General features: G+C 37.6%; 1 protein-coding gene across 15 annotated transcripts in view; it reads right to left on the bottom strand.

Annotated features, from left to right (window-relative positions):
• ACACA (acetyl-CoA carboxylase alpha) overlaps positions 1–26,921 on the bottom strand; it is a 284,702-nt gene that overhangs the window by 169,340 nt on the left and 88,441 nt on the right. For all 15 annotated transcript variants that reach the window (XM_072779608.1, XM_072779607.1, XM_072779609.1 and 12 more), the window contains 8 exons: positions 23,687–23,819; positions 22,057–22,195; positions 15,107–15,216; positions 14,201–14,282; positions 12,980–13,078; positions 11,539–11,645; positions 7,855–7,965; positions 1,761–1,970 (listed from right to left, as the gene is read on the bottom strand). In XM_072779608.1, coding sequence (XP_072635709.1) covers positions 1,761–1,970; positions 7,855–7,965; positions 11,539–11,645; positions 12,980–13,078; positions 14,201–14,282; positions 15,107–15,216; positions 22,057–22,195; positions 23,687–23,819 — 991 coding nt within the window. The remainder of the gene's footprint in view (positions 1–1,760; positions 1,971–7,854; positions 7,966–11,538; positions 11,646–12,979; positions 13,079–14,200; positions 14,283–15,106; positions 15,217–22,056; positions 22,196–23,686; positions 23,820–26,921) is intronic.

Here is a 26,921-nt window from a genome sequence, read left to right as displayed (position 1 = left end):
ACTAAATTCTGCCCAACAGAACATGAACAGAAGTAATGTGGGTAACTTCTGGATCACATTTTTATATGCTTGCCCTCCTAGTCCTTTCTCTCCCCCTCCCACAGGCTACAATATGAACCTAATCTTATGAGAAAGCTTTAATCATGAGATAATAACACCCTAGGGCAAGGGTTGGAAAACATTTTCATTAAAGGACCAGATAGTAATTATTTTCAGCTCTGTGGCCTATATAGTTTTGCCACAACATGCAACAACATTATTGCAGTGATTAAGCAGCCAAATCAAACATAAATAAATTAGCATGGCTGTGACCCAATAACTTTTTATTTACAAAGAAAGTTAATAGGTTGGATTTGGCTAACAAGCTGTAGTTGGCTGACTTCTTTCCTAGTGAATGGCACAGCAATAAGCCTGGGTCTCTGGTACCAGTTCATCTCTCAATGACTGTGAGAATGAGAAAGAGAACTTATACCTTATTTAAGCCACTGTATTTTGGAGGCCTCTTTATTATAAAAGTTAAAGAATGATTCTTAATAAATTCACGCAATGTAGGAATTAAACTTCCAACACAGATGATCATGTATTTAGCTTGTTTGAAATTCAGAAGAGATGGGAAATAGATTTCCATTAAGATGAAGACTCAGTCACTATTCCAGAAAAGACCATGTTGAGACCCCTAAACTACAACTGTTTCCACAGGACCCTGCATGACTGTTAAAGATCCATTTCTACACAAAAATATAGAACATATAAACTTGAAAGATGCTTAGTGGACCTTTTAAGAGAATGGATTTGAATAAATACATTTGAAGACTCAAAGATAATCAACTAGAAAATGGAACTACCTGCTTATTATGAGCTTGTTTCAAAAAAAAAAAAAAAAAAAAAAATCAGGGGCACCTGGATGGCTCAGTTGGTTAAGCATACAACTCCTGGGCAGCCCTGGTGGCTCAGCGGTTTAGCGCCACCTTCAGCCCAGGGCATGATCCTGGAGACCTAGGATCGAGTCCCACGTGGGGCTCCCTGCATGGAGCCTGCTTCTCCCTCTGCCTGTGTCTCTGCCTCTCTCTCTCTTTCTGTCTCTCATGAATAAATAAATAAAATCTTTAAAAAAAAAAAAAAAAGCATACAATCCTGGTTTCAGCTCAGGTCATGATCTCACGGTCATGGGATAAAGCCCCATATTGGGATCTGTGCTCTGCGCTAAGTCTGCTTAAGATTCTCTCCCTCTGCCTGTCCCCACACTTGTGCATGTGCACACTCTAATAAATGAAATCTAAAAAAAATTAAACAGTAAGATTAAAAATCCCCAAACATTTCTTTTCTTTAGCCCTAGTCAAAATAGTACACTAATTTTTTTCAAAAGTGTTAACTAGGGGCGCCTGGGTGGCTCAGTTGGTTAAGCATCTGCCTTCCACTCAGGTCATGATCCTGGGGTCCTGGGAACAAGACCCACATTGGACTCCCTGCTCCTGCTGGGAGGCTACTTCTCCTACTGTCTGCTGCTCCCTCTGCTTTTGTGTTCTCACTCACTCACTGTCAAATAAAATATTTAAAAAAAAAAAAGCATTAACTAATTGAGAGCCTGAAATGCGTAGAGGGAGAACAGTAGAATTATTTTTCCTTTAGGAAAGGGATATAATCTTATCAATTATCTAGAACCACTGCCTGAAATTCTGCTATTCTCAAACTGGCAGATGAATTGAATGAGTAGTAGTCCTGTGTAAGAAAACAAATATTATAGCTTTTCATATACACACCTGTTCCATATGTTCAAATACTGCTGGAGTAGCAATAGCAGCAGGTGCTTCCTCAATAATCTTCTGATGCCTGCGCTGTACAGAGCAGTCACGACCAAAGAGAGAGATAGCATTGCCATATTGATCTGCTAAGATCTGTACCTCCAGATGACGAGATTGTTTGGCTAGTCTCATCACAAATATAGGAGATCCAGGGACTTCAGCTTGAACCTATATTAAAAGGAAATAAAACAAATTCTTAAGTGGTAAGCATTTTCTCTAACCTGTTAAGTTGCTTCGATTTCAACAGGCAGATGCCTAGAAGTGTCAGGGACCATGTGAATTAGTAGCAATACAGAAATGAATAAAAGATAGCTCATGCCCTCATCTATTTTTAAGATACTACATTCTTAGTTATATAACCAATATTACTTAGTGACTTCCAGTATTACAAAAGTGAAAAACAAAATAGTTTGAAAAGACACACACAAACAAATCCCACAAAAGGGTAAAATACTGCCATCAACTGCAGATAGCCAAATGTACAACTTGCTCCAGACTAGCTGCTTTCCTGGTTCACACTGCATCATGGATGGTGTTGTAGTCAAAGGATGTGGATCTTCAGTTTTGAGGCACACTACCACTGGAGATAGAGTTTTACACTGGCAGTTATTTTCTTACAGCACTTTTAAAAGTAATCCAATGTTTTCTGGCTTCCACTGCTTCTACTGAGATGTCAGCTATCATATTGTTACTCCTTTGAAAGTAGTCTTTTTACAGCCACTTTGAGATTTTCTTTCTTTTTTTAGGGGGGTGAGGTAGCAGTTATTCTGATAATCTTAGATGTAGTTTTCTCTGTATTTGTCCTATGGGGCTCATAGTATTTTTTTAAATCTGTGTTTCTATCTTTTGTAAGTTCAGGATAATTCTTAACCATTATCTCTTCAAATACTGTTTATGCTCCATGATTTCTTCAAATATTGCTTCTGTTCCATTCTCTCTCTCCTCTGAGATTCAAAAGTGCATGATGTTAGATAATTTCACTGTATCCCATAGGTCTTTTCTGCTGGTAGGTAGCAATCTCCCCAAGACTCGGTGGGTTGCTCAGGACATCTACCATCTTAATTCCTCATGAACTATCCTCATTTGGGCAGTTCTTCCTCTGGTCTTGCCTGGGGTCACTTGTGTGCATATCATCATCTGGTAGTTCAACTGGGGCTAAATGGTCTCATCAAATGTCTGGTGATTTGTGTTGACTTTTGGCTTGTAGGTCCAGGGAGCCCTGACTCAAACAGTTCATCTCTATAGCTTGTGGACTCTCATCCTCCAATGGGCTAGATCAGGTTTCTTCAATGCAGTGCTCCAAGAGGGTGAAGGCAGAAGCTGCAAGACTTCACAAGCTCTAGAATTTACACGACACCACTTTTGCCACATTCTAATGGTTTAAGCAATCCACAGGGCCAGCTAAGACTCGGGTTGGGAAAAGAGATGCCACCTCTTGATCAGAGGAAAGGCAATCACACTACAAAAGGATATACATACAAGGATGGGAGGAGTTATTGCGGCCATCTCTGCAAACAATTTACTATGGTCCACCCTCTGGCCACAATAATTCATATACCTCCCACATGCAAAATAGACTCACCCCCTCCCAAGACCCCCAAAGTCATCCAGTCAAGGCATAGGCTTGACGTCCATTTTCTCATGAATCGTGTCCAGATGCAAATGAGACACCTTGGGTGCAGCTCCTCAGGTGCAGTTTTTCTTGATCCAACAATCTGGGAACTAAAAAGACATGTTATGTGCCCCAACACCCCCAACATTTAATGATGAAAAGGGGAAAGGATGACTGTAAAAGATAATCCTGTTCAAAGAAGAGAGGATGGGAAGTACACAGCAGTCACTGCTCCATAGCAATTCTGAAATCCAGATGGGTGAATCTCAGATACCATGACTCTAGCGGCAGGGAAATTTTTTTAGGGTCTTGTTCAGCTCCTGGGGAGTGATTTTCCTAATCCATGACTCTCCTCTGCATTAAGCTCTGCGATCTGGGCTCTTGGCTCTGTTCTTTCTATTAGAAATGACTGATGTTTATAGCTGAATAGCTTTCTCAGTCTGCTTCCTGTTTATAGAAAGTTGAAGACGCAGGAGCCTCTTTGAAGTTTGAACTACCTCTGTTCCTTCTGGACCCTTTGGTGTAGTCCTAAGTATAAGTTTCTTGAAAATATTGTAGGTTTCCTATGAATCACACTGGGGGATTTAATCCTTGTCCCAAAAGAAACATCTGTAACTTTTCTGCACAGATGTATCTATACTTTGGGTACATCAGGCTGCTGGTGGGACAACACCTTTAAGTGTTCTCTGAAGCTCTTTCCTATTAACCGAGAGGGTAATCTACCAGGTATAGTGTCTTAAATATTTCTGAGACCTTAAAGGCTCTCATAGGTATTCTTGACTTAGCTGTTACCCTGAGGTCAATTTTTACTTTGAGGATCTTTCTGCTAGGTAGAGACTGGGAATGAGAAAAAGTTATATTTTCAAACTTAACAAGTTTGAGACACCTTGATTAGCTCACCTCTCTCTTACAGTTCCCTAGCATAAGTAACCAGAAGGATTTAACAGATGCTTTCAATACTTTGTCTAGACATTTCCTTAACTAGGCCCATGACTTCTTTAAATACATTCTCTATCTTCAAAGTTAACTCAGGCAATTGTTCCATCATTACAGAACACATATTGATCTTTTATTCAGACTACTAACAATTCCCTCATTGCCTATCCAGCCTCCACTAACAATTTATTCAACATTCCTCCAGCCTTCATTAACAATCTCATCATTTTTTTTCAGCCTCCACCTATAAGCTAGTCTTAAAGCCATGTCACATATTTTACTTTTTTGTTATAACAGCATCATACCTTTGGGTATCAATTTCTGTGGCAGTTACCCATTGATGCCTAACAATCCACCAAAAATTTATTTACTTAGGACACCGACTATTTTATTTTATTCGCTTACAGCAATTTGAGCAGGGCACAGTTGGGTAGTTCTTCTGATCTTGCCCAGGAGCTACTCATGCAGTTGTAGTCATCTGCCAGTTTGACTGGGGTTGGATGGTCTAGTAGGGTCTCATTTGCACATCTCAAATGTGGTGCTGTCAACATGTAGGTCTAGGAAGTCTCAGCTAGGACAACTCATCTCTACTTCATGTGGCCTCTCTTTCTCCAAAAGGCTAGACTGGTTTCTTTACTTGTCAGTTGGGCAAGGGCAGAAATTACAAGACCACTTGGGGTTTAGACTTGAACTTACACACCATTTCTGCTACATTCTCTTGTTTAAAACAAAGTCACAAGGCTAGCCAAAATTCAAAGAATGGGAAAAAAGACAGTCTTTCTTGATGAGAAGAGAGGCAAAAATCATAGGGGTCTGTATAGAAAGATGGGAGAAGTTATCATGGTCATCTTTGCAAATAACCTCTTACATGCTCTTTTCTGTATTTTTCATCCTTTTGTCTCTTCACACTTCAGTCTGAATTTTCTTCTGAGCTATGTTCCAGTCACTAATTCTCTCTTCAACTGTATCTAATATGCTATTAAACTCCATTGACTTCTTAGTTTTATTTGTATTTTCAGTTCTAGAATTTGTTTCTTCTTCACAGGTTCCAGTTTCCTGACAAAATTCTCAATTTTGTCTTTAATTTCCTTGAATACATTAAGTAGTTACTTTAAAATCCTTGTCTGATAGATCCATTATCTAAACTCTGCAGATCTGTTTAAAACTGACTTCTATTTTTCTTGATTTTCAGTCACGTAATTTGGTATACCCGTTTACTTTGAAATCGCTATTTGATACTGCATTTGAAAAATAAATAGAAGTAATTTGAGGTTCTAGATATTATTATATTTGCATTTCTTTCTAGTGGCTAGCAACACCAGCAATACTTGAGCCCTTTCCCTGAATCAAAGGTTGATTATTTTGAAGCTGAGATTTAGTCCCTGTGAGAGTTGGTCTGTTTCTAGTTTTTTACTCTTAGGTGTAGTTCCTTCAAGATCCCAATCTAAAATGTGGGAAGTTTTAGGAACTTCCCTCCTTACCAAATCTTAAAGGTTAAGTTTAGCCTTTTAGTCTTATAAGACTGTTGAAAACTAATCAGCTTTTCAACTGCTCCTTTTCTTTCTTTTTTTTTTTTTAAGATTTTATTTATTTATTAGAGGCACAGAGAGAGAGAGAGGCAGAGACACAGGCAGAGGGAGAATCAGGCTCCACGCAGGAAGCCTGACGTGGGACTCGATCCCGGGTCTCCAGGATCATGCCCTGGGCCGAAGGTGGTGCTAAACTGCTACGCCACGGGGGCTGCCCAACTGCTCCTTTTCAAATCAGAAGATATCTCTATGGAAAAAGTGGCCTCAAATGCCACTTCGTTGGGTTTCCTTCTTCTCCTATACCTTAGCGCCATTATAATTCTTTACTGTCTTGAAAGGTCTCTAATGCCTTAAAATAGTTTAAAAATTTTTTTAAATTAAAAAAAAAAAAAAAAACTTTCCCAGATTTTCTAGCTTGTTCTCAAAGGGAGGATTGGTTTGTTATTTAGTTAATCATTATTGGAACTTGAGGACTTTCACAGAAAACTTCCTAATCTTAGTGATCTAGATTCTTCAACTATTTGAGTCACAGTATAAGTAGTCTTGAAATATCTAAAGGAATTACATTTTTAAAAATTTAACAAGCTTTTTCTTTTGCTTCTAAAAGCAAAGGAGCTTTTCTTTGACCCCATGAGGCATTGATTTACCTATGAAATTAGGTAAACTACAAAAGGAATGCAAAGAAAAAGAAGGTTAATATTTGAATTCTAACATTCAAAATAGGATAATGCAGCAAAACAATACCTTTATCACCTTTTTCAGTTTGCCGTTAATGGTTAAAAAAAGAGGGTAGGGATGCCTGGATGGCTCAGTGGTTTGAGCATCTGCCTTTGGCCCAGGGCGTGATCCTGGAGTCCCAGGATCGAGTCCCACATTGGGCTCCGTGCACAGAGCCTGCTTCTCCCTCTGCCTCTGTCTCTGCCTCTCTCTCTCTGTCTCTCATGAATAAATGAATAAAATCTTTAAAAAAAAAAAAAAGAGGGTAAACAGAAGTTGGCTAGAGATACCAGTAAAAGACAGTACAAAGTAAAAAATGCTGGAAAAAATTAAAACAGTGGAAAACTAGGAAAGTGAAAGGCCAGAATATGTCCCAATTTTCCTTTTTTCTGATTCCTCTTTTTCTCGTAGGAGAAAAAAAGTGAGTCAAGTCTGTGAGGGTAGCTCTAGGGCAGGGAAGAAGAACCTTTTGTCTCTCAAAGACAGTATTTTTTTTGGCCTCCACAACTAACTTGCAATATGGCCATACCACTCAGCTTTAAATCAGAGGCTTAGAGAGGGATTTGAGTTTTAGCTTTCCAAGCCACCCTCAGTTATAGAATGTAGATCTGCCATAGGGTTCCCATGCCAGGCAGGGTGTGGTGGCCATGCAGCACAGACCAGTGTATAAACTGCTGAGTTGACCAAGTAGATGGTACACATAGCAGAAACTCAGGAGCCCGCAGCCAATAAGAACTTAAAGTGAGGTAAAGTCAATCAAAGAGCCCAAGTCTGGCCAAGCCAAGACCATCCAAATCAGGAGGTAACCACATCCTTTATTACAGTGCCAGCAGAAGAAGAACACAAAAATTAGAAGGGCATTTTGACTCTTCCCTATCACTATAAAGTCCTATGAACCACATGTACCATATAGGGAAGAGCTCTCTGAGAAAATGAGCACTTTTATATACAAGAGAATATTGTTTGAGTTACCTTATCAAATAAAACCTTAAACTGAACTAGACATTTCTAATAAGCAGATAGGAAGTAGAGAGAAACACCAGAGTGCTTACAGACAAAATTAAAAATTAAATATTTTCTGAGCATCCAAATTATAATTCATTATTATTATCTTTTATTCTACCATGGTATAATTGACATACAACATCATATTAGTTTTTGGTATACAACATAATAGTTTGTATATATAGTGTGAGTTAAATCATGTATCTCTGATATACATGTAAATTCAAACAAACAAAAACAAGTTGTATTCTACCTGTCTGAAGAGGTTAGGGAAATCATCTGCATTGTTGACTTTTCTGATTCCTTTCCCTCCTCCTCCTTCTGAGGCCTTGATCATTACTGGATATCCAACTTCCTCCGCTGCCTTCAATAACAAAGAGAAAAATGGAAATAAGAGTAGTATTTACAGGGAAGGAGAAAACTGGCATCTTCTTCAAGAATGCTGTCATTGAGGGCACCTGGGTGGCTCAGTCAGTTAAGTGACATACTCTTGATTTCAGCTCAGGTCATGATCTGGAGCTCTGTGTTGGGCTCCGTGCTTAGCACAGAGTCTGCCTGGGATTCTCTCTCTTCCTCTTCTTCCGTCCCTCCTCCTGCTTGCATTCTCAATATCTCTCTCCAAATACTGTCATTGGTAGGTCCAAAAGTAGTAAAATAGAAAGGTCTTAAAGACATACTATTAGGTGGGGAAAAAAAAAGTAGTAACTATCTGTAGCATTAGGTTGAACCAAAAGAAAGTGCCTTTTTTTGTAGGTTTAAAAAAAAAATTGTTGAATATTGGCATTTTCATATGGTTCAATATAAGACAATCCTATATAGGTCAAAAACAAAATAAAACTATATGTTTATGGGGCACCTGGGTGGCTCAGTCAGTTAAGCATCCGACTCTCAATTTCAGCTCAGGTCATGATCTTAGGGTCATGGGATCTAGCCCCCATGTCAGGCTCTGAGCTGAGTGTGGGATCTGCTTGTCCCTCTCCCTCTACTCCTCCCCTCACTTGTATTCACTGTCTGTCTCTCAAATAAATAAAATACTTTAAAAAATCCTTTATATATGATTATGTATGCATTCATACACCCACATATGAGGGTGTAAAAAAATGTCTAGAATATATACCAGTGGTGATTTATAAAAGGAAGATAGGTAGAATAATTTCCATTTATTCCTGTATAATTAAAATTTCTTATAGCATATAGGTATTCATGTATTACCTCTAATTTTTATTTTTAAAAAAGGTATAAGTAGTTCACTTAATAAAATGTTGATGGTCCCAGTACAGCTTCTGACAATATATATAAGTTTCAACAAATCAGAACTCTAATGTATCCAGAAATTATTTTCTCACTCAAAGCTTTGTAAAAGATAAAAATAACAAGATATCAAAATATTAATAAAATACTCAGGAAACTAATGTTCAGCACATACGTGGTTTTTCTATTTATGGTATTTGATAATAATCAAGTAACAATCCTAAAATTTTCTGAAAATTAATTATATATTTGTTAAGTAGGGAGCTAGTTAAATCAGGATATGTCCCTCTATTAAAATATTATGCAATTATTAAAAGGAATGAGGTGGCTTTTACATGTAATGATACAGAAGATGTCCAGATTGTATTGTTCTGGCAAAAAATAAAGTGGGGAAAAGTTAACCAAAATTTAGAACTAAGTCATTCCTTTGTCAAAACATTCCAGTGACTTATGGTTTCCCTTATAACAATATCTAAAAATGTACCAACAGAAAGAAGAGCATTTCAAATATTGAATTAGTCGATTCAGCACAGTTCCATCTCTACTCATATCTATGCCTGTACACAGAGTTAGCTTGATGAAATAGTGTTATCAAAGAAAGTGTTATCACTGCATGATAAGTATCAAAGAATCAGCCACAATGTGAAAAAGACTAAAATATATATATATATATGGTAGCCTACATGATGTCAGTAAGAAGGTAGCACTTTTAAAAAGATATGAAGGCTGTAGGCATAGGTCATCCATTTAGAATATTTTAGAAGAATTTTAATGTCATGAGAAAAATGCTTATACATAATACTAGGAAAAGAAATGGGGATTACTAAACTATATATATCATAAAAACCTAATTTTATACTTATAATATAAATAATTAAAAATTATAAGAATAATAACTATAAATATGGGAATCTATTAATAAAGATGATCACTACTATAATAATATGTCCTATGAATCAAAAGAAGCTAAAAGAAGATGTACAAATTTGTTATGAGTATGTATCTATCTCTGGATGGTGGGTTTATGGGTGGATTTATTATCATCTCTTTTCTGGCCTCCAAATTTTTTACCAGAAACTTTTATGTTTAAAATTATGACCAGGGGGCAGCCCGGGTAGCTCAGCAGTTTAGCGCCACCTTCAGCCCAGAACCTGATCCTGGAGACCTGGGATTGAGTTCCACGTCAGGCTCCCTGCATGGAGCCTGCTTCTCCCTCTGCCTGTGTCTCTGCCTCTCTTTGTGTGTGTGTCTTTCATGAATAAATAAATAAAATATTTAAAAAAATAATAAAAAAATAAAATAAAATTGCGACCAGGAAAAAAAGGAATTTCAGTTGATAAGCAAAATAGCTAGTTCCTTACACAAAGGACTTCTACTCTTTTGCAAATTACAGCGAGTATAGCATACACAGTTCCATTAGAAATATTAATAATTCTTATTAAGGAGATTAGGAGAGTTTAACTTGAAACGCAAACAAAAGAGCAAAATTAGTTGAGCTTTCACTGTTCCTCTTGAATTTATAACATATAAAGTCAAACATGAGTAGTGTGTTTTCCTAAAATAGTCTCTTTCACCATCTACTTGGAAGTATAATTGATACTTCTAACTATTTAAAAAGTGAAAGAGAACAAACTGGAGAGAACTATAAGAAAGAAGAGGCAATGTTGGAGAAAGATCTCCTTTTGCTTGGGTTTCTGTTTCTACAAGGAAGGACAGTAATTAGACACTTTTGGCCTCTCTTGGCTCCCTCCCTCACCCCTTCCTCAAGGGAAAAAGAATGAATTGTGTGATTGGTCAGTTTGGAAGGAGGAACTGAGCATGCATAGCTCAGCGTCTTCCCCTTTGGGATCAGCCCACTGCACAGAACATATGCTGTTTGTCAGCTCTCAGCAGTACAAGAAGTTGAATGGTAAAAGCTCTGTCTTTGTGGAGGAAAGTGTGGTTATGCAGCACCACCAGTACCCAATGAGTAAGCATGTTTAACTTGGTCTTTCAGTTTACAAATCTGATTGTTGCTACACACTGAAGCCATTTTCACCAACATCTCTATTCATAAGAAAGCTGACATTTATCTATCTGCCTGGCTTCTTGGTTCTGAATTCAAGCCTGGGAAAATGTGTGTTGTTTGTTGCTCTGTCCTCCACCCCAATCACCACACACATAGACACACACACACACACACACACACACACACACACACTAACAAGTGGTAGAAAGGAGAATCAATAAATACTTCCTTAAAGCTCTGATTTAGCCACCTAAAAAATGTTCTGTCCAGGTGAAGAGCTTGCTTCAAAACAAATTTAAGTTATTTTTGTTAAATCTAGGTCACTTCCTTACTCTATAAACTGTATCCCTGGGTAGCCCAGGTGGCTCAGCGGTTTAGCGCCATCTTCAGCCCAGGGCCTGATCCTGGAAACCCGGGATCGAGTCCCATGTCAGGCTCCCTGCATGGAGCCTGCTTCTCCCTCTCTGTTCTCTGTCTCTGCCATTCTCTCTCTCTCTCTCTCTGTGTCTCTCATAAATAAATAAATTTTTTTTAAAAGTAAATAAATAAATAAACTATTTCTCCTGCTCTTACAATCCCAATGCCATCATGGGTGTATATCATCAAGCAGTCTTCAAATTACTTTGTGACTCTAATTGGCCAGTTGAAAGACATCGCTCCCTAGAGTTAGTAACCTACCTTTAGCCCATCATCCACATCCTTCACATAACCTTTTTCGTATAATTCCTGGGGAACATTTAAGATACGTTTGGAAAAATCATTTTCATGCCAGTCCACCCGAAGACCTGCAATAGATAACAGTGACTTAAAAGCTGCTATAAAGGCTTCTGCTGTCAATTTTCTGTTATTCCTTCTTTAAAATGCTCTCATATTTATCTAAAACTAAGGTAGATATGAGAAAGAAGGATGCCATAAAAGCCTCATCAGTCCTTGGGGTTAATGGTATTTAGCTCTAGCCGGGACCTGGCAACTCGGGTTCTGACCCTGGAAGAAGCCAGGAGAGCTAATAGGGAGCAAACTTACAAAAATGCAAGGACATACAAGACAAAAAAAAAAAAAAAAGCAGGTCAGACTTTTCACAGCAACTCAGCAGGCAAAATACCTTCGATCTGTGTGTTCAGGCCTGCTCCAGGGCCAGAGGTCTGGGAAATAATTCAATCTTTACGAGCCCTTGGAAATGGAAATGGCGGTTTTATTGGCCTCAGCAGAGTCATGATTCCATGCTCCCTGAATGTCCCTGTACTCAGCCACAAGGGGAATGCTATAGCCTCTCCATTCAAACAAGAACAAATTCAACCTTTTATTTTAAACTGTTTGACCCAGCAGGTCTGGAGAGGATATGGCAATTCCCCTGGAGAGCCAGAGTAACAAGAGTTCAAATCTGTTCAGCCTTAAGACAATGGTCGTTCCCACTTAAAAGAGGTTTTAGAGTATGTCTGCTCCCTGTGCTGGAGTATTAAAAAAGGCAAGTTCATATTGTTATCAGCTACAGTGATTTACATGGCACTCTTTAAGGGATTTGTCAAGTATAAATCATTTTAAGAAAAATTTTATTCTTCTGTATGCCTGTAAGAAAGGTTGATTATTGCCCTCCTTTTCTGCATCAAGGGCAAATGAGAGGTGGAATAATACTAAAGAGACAAAGCATATCATCAATAGATGGTGGACTGACATTAAGAAAATACGCAGGCAAACATTTGAATAAGTGGGTTTTAGATTTTACTTAGTGACCCAGGTCACCTGCCAGGCAGGTTCACAGGCCTAATTCTGCCTAAGTCCATATCTGATGGAGATTCTAGTCTACCCAGAGCAGATCCCAATCTGTAGAACCATATGAGTTTTCTTGGAATTTCTCCAAAATCAAATTAAGTCCCTAGATCACTTAAATTACAGTTTAGCACCTGTGCACCTGGTACAAGTGCTATATTTTATATTCTAAGACATGATAAAAATCACAGGTGTATTAATTAAGCTAGGTAATACCATAAATCAACCTCAATTCTATTTCTTATCACATATCTGTCTACATTTTAAATAACCTGAAGACCTCAGCCACAATCCCAAATATCCTACTGAGCTTTTCTGTACTTCAAAATACAAACAGGAAATACTTTCTTACCACTGCCACTCCAGGGAAGAGTTGGGATACCTGCAGTTTGAGCCACTATAGAAGATGCAATCTTATCCCCCAAAGCCCACATGGCCTGGCTTGGAGGGCCTAAAAACAAGAAAAGAACCATGACTGTAACATCGTGGCCTCATTTCTGTCAAGCAAATTTTTGTCTTCTATATAATTATTATTATTTTTATTTTTTTTTATTCATAGAGACACAAAGAGAGAGACTGAGAGAGAGGCAGAGACACAGGCAGAGGGAGAAGCAGGCTCCATGCAGAGAGCCTGACGTGGGACTCGATCCAGGGTCTCCAGGATCATGCCCTGGGCTGCAGGCGGCGCTAAACCCCTGAGCCACCGGGGCTGCCCTATATAATTATTTTTGTATTTGTCTTGTCTCCCGTACATCACATATCATGGAGATCATGAACTTGATTAGGGAGATTATTACATTATGACTCATCTTTGTACCCATGAGAGAACCTAATGTAGTGAGCTTTTAGCACACAGTGAGAATTCAGTATGTATACGAAATTAAATTCCTGACAAATCTAATTTTATCGTCGTTTATGATCCAACTTGACCAGATTATCAAAATCTTTTTTTTTTTTAACCAATCCTAAAATAAGGACTAAGAAGTAAGGGGTTCAGGTCTGAAATACTGCCCTCCTTGGTCTTAGGGGAATCCAAAAGGAAGATTTATCTTTAATAGGGTTTACAAAATAAAATCATCATTGTGGAAGGGCTCTGAGATAGAAACACGTGGAGCCATATACTCTTGATTTCTTTCTCTAAGAGAGCAGAAAAGTCAGAAGAAACAGCTCTCACAACCCATATGCTTAAACATGAAGGTGCTGATTCATATTTAAGGGCACAGTGCTAGGGTATCCTAATACTCAATTATCTCTGCTATATAATAAGAGGTCCTTTCTCCACATATTTTCTTAAGATTAATGGCAAAGTTTTAAAAGGCCAGTGTTTTAGAAATCAGAGCCTTCTCCATATCTCATGGGACAGAAAATACAATCAAGATGAAGAAAGATAATTAGAGATGTAAGAAATGAGGAAGAGAAAAAAGAAGAGATATGAAGAGGGCTACTCTGAGAGTTGCTAATTGATGAAAAATAAGAGCCCAGTGCATGTCAAAAAAAGAAAAGCATATAGAATGGAATACAGGCAAAACTGACAGAACCAGAATGACAGGAAGAGTATGTCAGAAAGGCTTACCCATGAAGGCGATGCCATTTTTCAAAAGAAGTTCTGGGAGCTTGGGATTCTCAGAAGCATGACCCCAGCCAGCCCACACTGCCTATAAGGAAAGATAATATGATTTGTTCTTAAAATTCATACTAAAAAAACCATGATAAACTATATTACTCTCTACCAAAACTGTACTCCATGAGGTATAATAGCTCCACAGGAACCTAATATTTAATCCAAGTTCTATGCTTGATTCTTGGCAAACTTTTTACAGAATAAGAATAAGCAGTCCATTGTGGCAAAACTTTTGAAGAGTTCAAAACCAAGTTGAAGTTGATATTAAGATCTAGCTAGTCTTGCTGCTATTTAGGAAATTTAATTCATAACTGTTCCACTAGACTCTATAGAGCTCTTTCCAGAAATATTGGTTTTCTTTCACAGATCCAATTACTTTGGCCACTCACTTCCATATTTATATCTAGTAGTTATACTGCCATATAAATCTCTAGTTTTTTTTTCTCTCTGGGCTTAAGTACATTTATCCTAAATTTCCTAACACAATAATAGGGAAGAAATAATCTACTTCTTCACTACCATATTCTGAGCCAAGAATACTCCACCAGAAAAAGGAGTTTTTAATTACTTGAGACAGTTTGAAGGTGAAATGGATAGCATAAATAATCTCTTAAGATCCTTACAAATCTTGCTTATATTATGTTTACTTTTGACTCATTCATTTTTTTTCCATCTTTCTTCTTCCCATCTGTTATATACCACCTAAGAAAAGCTTTTATCAACTTTCAACAAAGATGATTTATATAAAATTTAAAGTTCTTCTCTGAAAAAAAAATAAAGTTCTTCTCTGGATAGCCCCTTGCATCTAACAGTCAAATGCCTAAATTTGGTTTGAAAGGACACATTGGCATCTCTTACTTGTACGGGAATCCTTTTAGCAATATCAAGAATTAATTCCACGTTCGCATAGTTGTTGTTATTTGGTCCTCCTGGCACTGGCACATAGTGATCCGCCATCTTAATGTATTCTGAAAATGTAAGCAAATTAGTAGAGAACACCGGCTTTATTTTCAGAAATATAACAGCAGAGCAAAACTTTGTAAAGGTAAGATATCACAGGTAATGACAGGACAAATTGCATTAACTTCTAGGGTAACTTCTAGGACCATTTAGTTAGAAGCTCTGACTGTTAAATCACAGGCACTAACATGTGCTAATCTCATATTTAGGAAGTTCTTATACCAAAACAACAGTTCTCAAACATTTCACTACGTAACCGGTTAGAAGTGTCTTTAAGATCTCTATATCAAGGATGACCTATCACTTAGAGACCCCTGTATAATCATTCTATTCAATAAGAAGTTTTAGTCCTGACACCCTTTATCTTTAACTTGTACTGTACTCTAAGGAAGGCCTTTTCCTGGTGTAGAGCTGGGACAAACCTGGAAAAGAGGTAGAGCCTGAAGGGTTTGCAGACTGGCTGAACAGGAAAGGTTAGTTACAGGCATCTACCAAGTGATTGTAAAGAGCTTATCTGGAATGTTGGAGATAGTAGGCATTTGAAAGGCACTTTTAAAAGATAACTTCTTTCCCTCCTTACATTTTTTTTGCTCAGTATTCCCTGATGTCTCTCTCTTCCTATTCTGGCAGCAACTGTAGTAGAGCAGCAGCTACAAAGTGCAGTTAACTATACTAAGTAGTTTATATATGTTATTTAATACTCAAAAATCCTATATGTAATAGGTATTAATGGTACCTAGTTTACAAGAAATCAGCTTGGAGCAGTCAAATAACTTGCTCAAGGTCCATCTCCACCGTATTTATTAATAATGTTTCTTCTATCTTGTTCTTAATTTTTAAAGGTTTCATGTTCTTCTAAAAAAAATTCCAAAGTAAGATACAAAGGCCTATAGTTTGTTCAAAAGAAAAATAGGTTTATTGTTCTCTTTGACAATAAAAGGGAAACCATATTAATAATAATAATAATAAAAATTAGGTACTATATCAGGATGTAATAATACTATTTTCTTAACAGCTGAAATCACTCAATGTCTCACTACTCAAAGATAATCAGTTCGTGCTTTGATATACTAGAAAACATAAATTGTTAGCCAATCTAACAATATACTGTGGGATCTTCCCATATATGACAAAGAGATATATTTAACATATATTTAATACACTTCATATTTCAATGGATGTCTACTATTCCATAATGTCACAACTGTCCATAATTCATTTAACCACCAACTCTCTGATGGACATATAGGTCATTAATAATTTGGAAAATATTAAAATAATGTGATGAATATCCTTATACCACTGTCTAGTTATACCTACAGGATATATTCCTAGAAGTAAAACTACTAGGTCAAAAGGTATCCACATTAGACTCTCCTTAGCAACATGGGTGACAAATTGTACTCTCACCTATATAAGATATATCTTTTTTTTTTTAAGATTTTATTTATTCATTCATGAGAGACACGGAGACAGAGAGAGAGGCAGAGACACAGGCAGAGGGAGAAGCAGGCTCTGTGCAGGGAGCCCGATGAGGGACTCGATCCTGGGTCTCCAGGATCACACCCCGGGCTGAAGGCGGCGCTAAACCACTAAGCCACAGGGGCTGCCCAAGATATATCATTCTTTTAAATTTTACCAGTCTTCTAAACTAAAAAATCCCAATCGACTATTATTTTGGTTTGCATTTGATTGCCATTAGTATCAAATTTCTTCTCATATGTTGATTGTTCTTGTTTCATTCTATTATTAACTACCTAATTCATGTTCTTTGTTCATTTTCTATGGAAGGGTATCATTTTCTCCATTATAGGTAGACACTATTTGCTGTGAATGTTTTTTCAGATGTTTTGTCTTTAACTTTTCTTTCTTTTTTTAAGTGCTATACAAAAATTTTTATGTAGTCAAATCCATCTAACTTTTCTGCCATGGTTTTTAGTCTTTTCTGAATTTCTGTAGCCCTGGGTAAAGAAAAGGTACCTTAATTGCTGACCTATATCATACACGTACAAAGATACTGCTGTCACTAACCAACAACATTTCAGAGTTCTATGCCAATCAGTCTTCTATTACGTAGATAATAAAGAGAAACCCTGGTCAGTAGAAGAAGAAAGCATAACTTATTCACACAGCTTGGATTTCTCCATCGTCTCCTGGTTCCCATAGATTCCATAATTATCACCAGAGATGCTATTTTAGAGAATGCTGACAGATGAACAAAACTCCCCTCAAAAAAGAACCCTTGGTTCTTTACCATGGATTGCACTAATCATCCACTTTTCCAACTTTCCCAATAATGACCATAACATAAAAATATGCAACTGGGTTGATTATTACCACTTTCAATTAACCTGTCATGTTTGCCTTCTCTTCTCCAGGTCTCAGAGGATGAAGCCCTCTTCTCCTCATGTTAATAACCAATTCTTCCTTCTAAAGCTCCTTCTTCATAACCTTTTTTTTTTGTTTTTGTTTTTAATTTTTTTATTTTTTTTCTTTTCATAACCTTTTAAATTGCAAAAGTAATTTGTGTTTTTCCCTGGATTCCTGTGATGACTGTACAATGGCACAAGTTGACTAAAACTCATAGAACTGGGTACTTTTTATGGCACGTAAATTATATTCAGTAAAGGTCCTAAAATAATTAACATAATAGAAAGGTAGGAAAAAGGAAAAAATCATCCAAAATACTAATTCTTTAATTCAATACCACTAGTATTATAATCCTTTCTAGAGTTCTATTTTTCAAATAACTTTTAAAGAAATTGGAAAATTGCATAACTCTTTGTAAAAAAGTTGGAAAAAGCAAAAAAAGAAACACCCCAAAATATCACCCCCAAAGATAACTACTATTGCTGTTGGCATATGTCATTACACCTTTGTTTTTTCTGACTATATGCAATGTATTTTTTCCCTATTATTCTATCACCATAATAACTTCCTTGTACCTAACTTTTTTCTTTGAAATAGTGACAGACAGACACATCATCTATTCCCATGATCCCAGTTTCTAGGTATTCATCCCTTAAGGAACTCCCCTCTCCCTGGGTGTAAACAGGATCTATGACTTGCTTCTAGCCAAAAAAATATGTCAAGGATCAGGAGCTGTCACTTTCATGATAACATTACAAAGAAAATAACTGATCTTACTAGAAAACTTTCCTTTGCTGGCTTTGAGGTAGCAGACATTCTGGGATGGCCCACATGACAAGGAGTCAAGAATAGTCTTCAGCCAATAACTAGCTAAACATTCAAAAAAAAAAAAAAACAAAAAAAAAAAAAAACTAGCTAAACATTCAGGCCCTCAGTCTGACAGTTCATAGAAAACTGAAAGCTGCCAACAACCACCTGAGTTGGAAAGTAGGTCCATCCCAAGTCAAGCCTCAGATGAGACTGCAGACCCAGCCGACAAGTGACTGCAGTCTTGTGATAACCTGAAGCAGAAGGCCCAGCTAAGCCAGAGGACCTACAGAAATTGTGAGCTAATGTCTGTTGTTTTAAGCTGCCAAGTTTATGGTAATATTGTTACACAAAAAGAAAGAAAGAATGTAGTAATTTATTAGAATTCATTTCAGACCAATAAATGTTATTCCACAAAATATTTTTTAATGTCTGCATGGTATTTCACAGAATTGGTGTTGCACATTTTACTTAACCAATCCGCTTCTGTTGGACATTTAAGTTACTCCCAGTTTCTCATTATTTTAAATAATGCTGCAATAAATATATATCCTTGCATGAATACATTTGCCCCATTACTAATTTTTTTTCCTCAGAATAAATACCAGGAAATACTTATTTTTGTCCACTTGTACTCAGGCCTGCATCCCCTTCCACTTCCTTCGAGTCCTTGTGCACTTCCACCCTTTCCCTCTTGGCTCCTTCCTCTCAAACTATAAACATTCCCAAGTCTCTTTCACTCTGAAAAATAAAAATCCTCCCTGACCCTGAATTCCTCTTCAGTTACTACCTTTCCTTCTTCCCTTCTCATTCAAAATTCTTTAAAAAAAACGTGTCTATGGGATGCCTGGATGGCTCAGTGGTTGAGCATCTGCCTTTGGCTCAGGTGATCATCAGTCCCCCATTGGGTTCCCTGTGAAGAGCCTCCTTCTCCTGCTTCTCTCTCTCTGCCTATGTCTCTGCCTCTCTTTGTGTCTCTCATGAATAAATAAAATCTTTAAAAATAAAATAAAAAACTCATCTACATTGACGATCCCCATGTCACTTTCCATTCATTCCTTAACATTCTCTATCAGCCTCCATTCTCAAATTGTTTCACTGAAACTATTCTTGGAAATACTACCAATGATTTCCTAATTACTGCATAGGTTCTATCCCTACTTTATTGGACTGCTAACACATTTGACCCTTCCTGATTGAAATTCTCTTTTTTCTCTCTTCTGTTTTTTTCTCTCTCTAGTCATCTCTTCACAGCACTGTTTAAGGACCTATCCTCCTAAGTCTATCCCTAAAATTTTACTTTTATAAAATTTCATCCTTAGCCCTCTTCTTTTCATTCTTTGTTCTTTTGGGGAGGTAGTGTTAATTACTATATGTTGGGGCAGCCCGGGTGGCTCAGCGGTTTAGCGCTGCCTGCAGCCCAGGCCGTGATCCTGGAGTCCCAGGATCGAGTCCCATGTCAGGCTCCCTGCATGGAGCCTGCTCCTCCCTCTGCCTGTGTCTCTGCCTCTTTCTCTGTGTCTCTCATGAATGAATAAATAAAATCTTTAAAAAATAAGCAAAAACAAATTACTATATGTTTGCTGATAATGTAGACTCTTTTTTCTCTGGCTCTCATTATTTCCAAGCTCTGGAAGGATATATCCAACTTTTTACAGGACTTATAATATCTGCTTAGTATATGTGCTGCCGAAGCAAGCACATAATATCTGCTTATACCAGAAGTACTCCAAATCTAATCTATCTCCCCCCAAAAAACCTCACTCTTCTGGCTACATTATTATTTTGCCCTTGTTGATGATACTGGCATCTGCCTAGTCAACTAAATTAGAAACCTAATAATAATCATTAACTCTTCTTTCTATCACCAAATCTTGCCAATTTTATCTCCTAAACACCTAAAACATCCCTTTCTTCTCTCTTCTCAGTTTCATGTTCTGTAGTATTGCCTTCCACAAATAGATCTTCCAGATGCTATTTGAATTGTCCATCTGCTTGTTTCAAAAAAGAAAAAAAAGTACCTTTAAGAGATATACACTGAATATTTACAGATGAAATAATATAGCTAGGATCTGCTTCAGAAATTATGTGTGGAAGGGGGAGGAGGTGAAAGTATAGATGAAATAAGATTGGCCATGAGTTGATAATTGTTGATGCTGGATGACAGGTAAATGGGAAGAGATTCATTATCCTCTTCTACTTTTGAATTGTTAAAAACAACAAATAATCCATTTAAAATGCCAATTATTTAATGACCAACACTTAGACACATACACATCCCTAATAAACTAAAGTCTATGCTCCTGAGAATGAAAATCAAGGCCTTCCTTGAGAAATATTAGATCACATCCTGTACTTTGACAAGTACACCTATAGTTTCCAGCAAACTATTACTACATGCCTTCATACATTTGCAAATACTGTTCTTTCTGCTTGGAACATCCTGCTAATTAAGACCTGCTCATTCTTGACTAGGCATAGCTTCTTTCAGAGAGCATTCTTTCAACCCTGCTACCAAGAGGTAAGATGCCTCAGCTCTGTTCTCACAATATCCTGTGCATATTCCTATTATAGCCCTTACCCTTACCTCATTGTATTGAAATTATTTGTTTCCTAGAGCAAGATCCTATTTTATTCAATTATGGTTCTCCATCTTCACTGAATAAATAAATTAATAGGAGTACCAGGTGGAAATAGATGGGGAAAAAAAAGTCATGCAAGGTAGTTTATATTTATTACAGAAAATTTCATCTTCATAACTATCCAGGGAATTAGATACTATGATCTTCCTTTTACCGATACAAAAATTGTGGCTCAGAGATGTTAAAGGGTCAAACTAAATGATTTCACATAATAACATACACTTTCCAATAAAATGGTACCTTATCTGTTTCAAATAACATAATAATCCGTACTCCTTAGGAATAGTTTTTAACATCACTGTTTCAACAGAGAGAGAATATATACAGACTAAAATAGGTTTAAAAAGAGCTCTTTAAAGAGCTAATGTAATCTGTGGGTACACTACCTTAAAGATTATACTTTAGTGATAAAAAGTATGGAGAGAAAGGACTAACCATATTCTCTCAGCTATACTAATAGTTTTTATCTACAACTCTCAGATGGAGGGCCATGTAGCTTAGCTTGTAAGGGAAACCGCATTTCCTTCCAAATCTTTCCATTTACACATTAAAGTATGTGGCTTAGCAAATACTGGAAAGGCATACACCTGGAAACCTCAATCAATAATGGTTAAATTTCTACTTATTTTTACTTACAACACAGGAGACTGTGTTGAGGTTAAATATAGTACAATCACGGGGGATCTCCGGGTGGCTCAGTGGTTTGGCGCCTGCCTTCGGCCCAGGGCGTGTTCCTGGAGTCCTGGGATCAAGTCCCACATCGGGTTCCCTGCGTGGAGCCTGCTTCTCCCTCTGCCTGTGTCTCTGCCTCTCTCTTTCTGTTGTCTCTCATGAATAAATAAATAAAATCTTTTAAAAAAAAAATATATATATATAGTACAATCACTTGTATAAGTCTATTACTGACACTATTTTAAAGAGAAACCCTTGGGTTTGGGAATCCCCCTAAGTTAACATTCTCCTACTTAGAGACTTTGCTATCACAATGCTTTATGCTTATGAGTGATGTTTTTAGTGTTAATCACTCACCTGCATTGGCTTTCAGGTCTTCAGGTGTTACCATAACAACAAATCGGATTGCACGTTCATTTCGAAACATCTCATAAGACCATCGACGGATAGACCGCATGCATTTCACTGCTGCAATGCCATTGTTGGCAATAAGAACCTGGGAGAATGGTGGGATGGGAATTGGAGAGAAAAGTAGAAAAGGCAGGCAATGACAAAGGAAAAGAAATGAGATCATTTCTGTAGATCCATCTTTCTCTGAAAAGCCAGATTTTCAATTAGAAATTTGCATTGCTAGTCTAGGCTTCCACAGGATCAAGGGATATTTTAAAATATTAGCTAAGCAAATACTTCAATATGTGCCAACTAAAACTTACTGCTTTTAACTTAATTTCTGAAAGAGGAAAAAAAATCACAATTTTTCAAATCTTGTGAATTTGTGAATTATTCTACCATACCTGTTACTAGGGGAACAGAAGACTAACTTCAGAGGGATGATGTATTATTAAGGAATGGGGACAACTAAACAGTGTAATGTCAAACACTATTCTCTGCTGTAGTAAAACAAGGCAGAGTCCTGAACATGTGTAAGAATGCTGGCACCAACCACTATCTCTCTCAAAATGCTGAACCCTAAATGCCTTAGAATTGTAGAAGCTGCCCTACAAAGAATGGTCACAAAAAAAGAGTAGAAGAATCTAGGATCCTGAGACATCTCTGTAAACAAACCTCTCTTGACCTGTCTTGCAGTCATGGTCCCAGGATAACAGAGGCTAGGAGATATACAATATGTCTTTATTGGAGGATTAACAGAAGGACACCCCTGGAGCAATACTCTTAGGAGTAGGAATATAGGTCCCCATGCTTTATTCTTTGAATCATTGTGAACTCTTCCAGCCAAGTTGTCCTTTCGGCTCTGACATGGTTTATATAAAAGGGGCACAGGGATCCCTGGGTGGCGCAGCGGTTTGGAGCCTGCCTTTGGCCCAGGGCGCGATCCTGGAGACCCGGGATCGAATCCCACATCGGGCTCCCGGTGCATGGAGCCTGCTTCTCCCTCTGCCTATGTCTCTGCCTCTCTCTCTCTCTCTCTCTGTGACTATCATAAATAAATAAAAATTTAAAAAAATTAAAAAAAAAGGGGGGGGCACAGAATTACTCTAACATTTCAAAATATTTGTAATCTCTTTAGGTATTTCATATGGTGTATTCCCTCTAAGCATCTTCAATACATGCTGGAAGCCATTAAATAGCAGTGTATCAAACTACAAGCCTTCTGCTCTGCAACTCCCTCCACTCCCTTAGCTCTCGATCCAAGGCAGTGACATATCTCCTCACCACTATCCCACAAACTGATCAACCTACACCCTCTTAGATTGGTGCAACCTAATGCCATAAACCACAGGACCTTTTAAAAAGAACTTTTTGACCACCACTTCATCTTTTTAATTAACTCGGCCTAAATTATCAGTGGTAAATACATAGAAAATGGTGACATTCACAGGACACTATGAAGGAAGAGAGGTGAATTCTGCAGGAAGAGGCAGTCTCTGAAAATCTAAATGTAAGTTGTGAGCAAATCTAGACAACAAGTCTAGGCATCAAATCTCATGAGCTTCTGAAAAAAAAAATTCAGCAAGTTATAACTTACCTTCTCAATCACTTTATTTCCCCCAAAACGAGTAACAAATTCTGCTGGAGAAGCTACAGTGAAATCTCGCTGAGAGTCTATTTTCTTTCGGTCTCGACCTTGCTTCACTAGATGCAAGCCAGACATGCTGGACCTGTAAAAATAGAGAAATCATGAAAGCCTATAGGTAGGAATTTCTCACAACATCTATCTACCCTGGAGATCTGCTCTTCTCTACCACCCTTACAACAGCCCTTCCAACTGCACCCTCGTGAAGACTGCATGCTGACAAATCACATACTTTTTGAATAAAAGAAGGGGAAAAAAAAAAGATCTTTGCTTGTGGAAATTTAAGAAAAAATACTAAGTGTTCTTGAATAAAAGATAATATTAAGGCTTACCAACAGATGCCATCACAAAGAGATAGGCAAAGGACTGGAGGAAATGAGATGGCCAAGATAACAGAGACTGGGAATGCTAAGCAAATAGCAAGGCTGTTACTGGATCATGATTCTGGCACATGGATGACCTTCACCTTTGTATCTCTGGCCTCCATTTTTTCTTATGAAATGACAGTTTTAACTGCCTACTAAGCATTTTATTTGTGTATTTCATAGGCATTTCAAAATCAATAACTCCAAAACCAAAAACTTTACAAGGCGGCATAATATGTCATATTTCATCAATTATAAGATGTTCCTCCTTTAAAAAAAAAAAAACTTTAAAAAATATTTGAAATTGGGGTACCTAGGTGGCTCAGTTGGCTAAATGTCTGCCTTTGGTTCAAGTCATGATCCTGGGGCCCTGAGATCGAGTCCCATATCAGGCTTCCCGCAGGGAGCCTGCTTCTTCCTCTGCCTATGTCTCTGCCTCTGTGTGTCTCTCATGAATCAATAAATAAAATCTTAAAGAAAAGAAGTAAAACTCCTCAGCTAGAGTAACACTGATACCAAAACCAGACAAATAGGGCAGCCCAGGCGGCTCAGTGGTTTAGCGCTGCCTTTGGCCCAGGGCATGATCCTGGAGACCTGGAATCGAGTCCCATGTCAGGCTCCCTACATGGAGCCTGCTTCTCCCTCTGCCTGTGTCTCTGCCTCTCCCTCTCCCTTTGACTCTCATGAATAAATAAAATCTAAAAAAAAAAAAAAAAAAAAAAAAAAAAAGGCAGACAAATATGTCACACAATAGGGAAAATCTAGGTCCGCTTTCTTTGTGACTACTAATGCAAAACTCTTAAATAAAATATTCTAAATAGTAGGGTATTGGTGCCAGGATGGGCAAAATATTAAGGAAAAAAAAAGTTATTCCATGACCAAGGTGAATTTGTCCTAGGTATGCAAGGATGGTTTATTAGAAAACCCATAAATGGGGCACCTGGGTGGCTCAGTCACTTAAGCGTCTGCCCTTGGCTCAGGTCATGATTTCAGGGTCTGAGATTGAGCCCAACATCAGGCTCCCTGATCAGTGGGGAGTCTGCTTCTCCCTCTCCTCTGCCCCCACCCCTGCTCATGTTCTCTCTCTCTCTCTCTCTAATAAATAAAAATACATAATGTGGGACACCTGGGTGGCTCATTGGTTGAGTGTCTGCCTTTGACTCAGGGTGTGATCCTGGAGCCCAGGGATGGAGTCCCACATCAGTCTCCCTGCATGGAGCCTTCTTCTCCCTCTGCCTGTGTCTCTGCCTCTCTCTCTGTGTCTCTCTCATGAATAAATAAAATCTTAAAAAAAAAAAAAAACCCACAATGTAAAACTCTGTTAGACTTCTCAGCTAGTGCAATAAAATGAAAAAAAAAAAAAATAGTAAGTTAGAGGCATTAGGATTACAAAGGAGGAAGTTAAACTGTCATAATTTGTGAGTGATATAATTGTTTACATAGAAAACACAAAAGATTCTGCATTATTAGAAATAATAGGAGACCTCAATCAAGTACCCAGAATTAATATACAAGAAGTCCACAAATATCAATATAAAGAAAACTATGTACAGATTATAAATTTAAAAACATATAAAGTTAAAACAACTAAAATTATATACATTTTTGGGAGACACATATAGATAAAATAAAACTACATAAACAGAAAGATAAAAGAATATGATGAAAAAGTGATAAAGGAAAATAATTATCTGGGTGGGAGAAGGGCTGAGAACAAGAGAACACATGGTTAAATCCAGGTGATGGCCAGGGACCAATCTTTGTTTTCGGTGGTGGGTTTTCAAATTCTTTTTATACATTATTTTTTAAAATAATACAATAACTAACCAAATAAATAAATAATAGTAGGCCACAAATGGACCAATGAGTGTGCCAGGAAGGATTATGTTAGATGATTCTATACATCTAAATTTATTATTTTTTAAAATATTTTATTTATTTATTAGAGACAGAGAGAGAGAGAGGCAAAGACACAGGCAGAAGCAGGCTCCATGCAGGGAGCCCGACATGGAACTCGATCCCAGGTCTCCGGGATCACACTCTAGGCTGAAGGTGGTGCTAAACCACTGAGCCACCCGGGCTGCCCTATATATCTAAATTTAAACACAAACACACTCCTCCTCAGAAATCAGCTGTCAAGGAAAGGAAAGGAAAGAAAAGAAAAAGGGAAAAAGGGAAAAAGGGAAAAGGAAAGGGAAAGGGAAAGGAAAGGAAAGAAAAAAGAAATCAGCTGTCAGTTATTTAGAGAGGGAATGAAGGGATAGTAAGTTATAACTTAGAATCAATAAGGAGCTTGGGGCACCTGAGTGGCTCAGTTGGTTGAGCAATCAACTCTTGATTTCAGCTCAGGTCCTGAGATTGAGCTCTACATCAGGCTCTGTGCTCCGCAGGGAGTCTGCTTGAGATTCTCTCTTTCCCTGTGCCCCTCACTCCTCTAAAATACATAAATAAATCTATAAAAATCATTAAAAAAAAGAATCAATAAGGAACTACCAGATATAAGACAAGAAAGGAAGCAGAGTCTTTAATGATGAAATTAAAGTGGAAAAGGGATTGGCCATAAGATCTAATCAATGGTTTAGAGTGTTCTGAGGATCATTTATAATCAAAGCAGGGAGAAAAATCTATCTTACTTTTAATGATGATATCCTTCACATATCATATTCTGCAGTAAGGTACCATGCTGAAAACAAGGGGATCAAGTATAAAGATAGAATAGATCTCAGTATCTTTACCTCTCATCTATCTTTTCTCAAGAAGCTATTAGAGAATGTTATCCTCCAAAAGGATGAAGTAAAACAAGACAAAGGAAAAGAAGAGAT

This window comes from Canis lupus, chromosome 16 (assembly GCF_048164855.1).
Source record: "Canis lupus baileyi chromosome 16, mCanLup2.hap1, whole genome shotgun sequence".
Taxonomy (NCBI): domain Eukaryota; kingdom Metazoa; phylum Chordata; class Mammalia; order Carnivora; family Canidae; genus Canis; species Canis lupus.
This window is presented reverse-complemented; position numbering and strand designations above follow the sequence as displayed.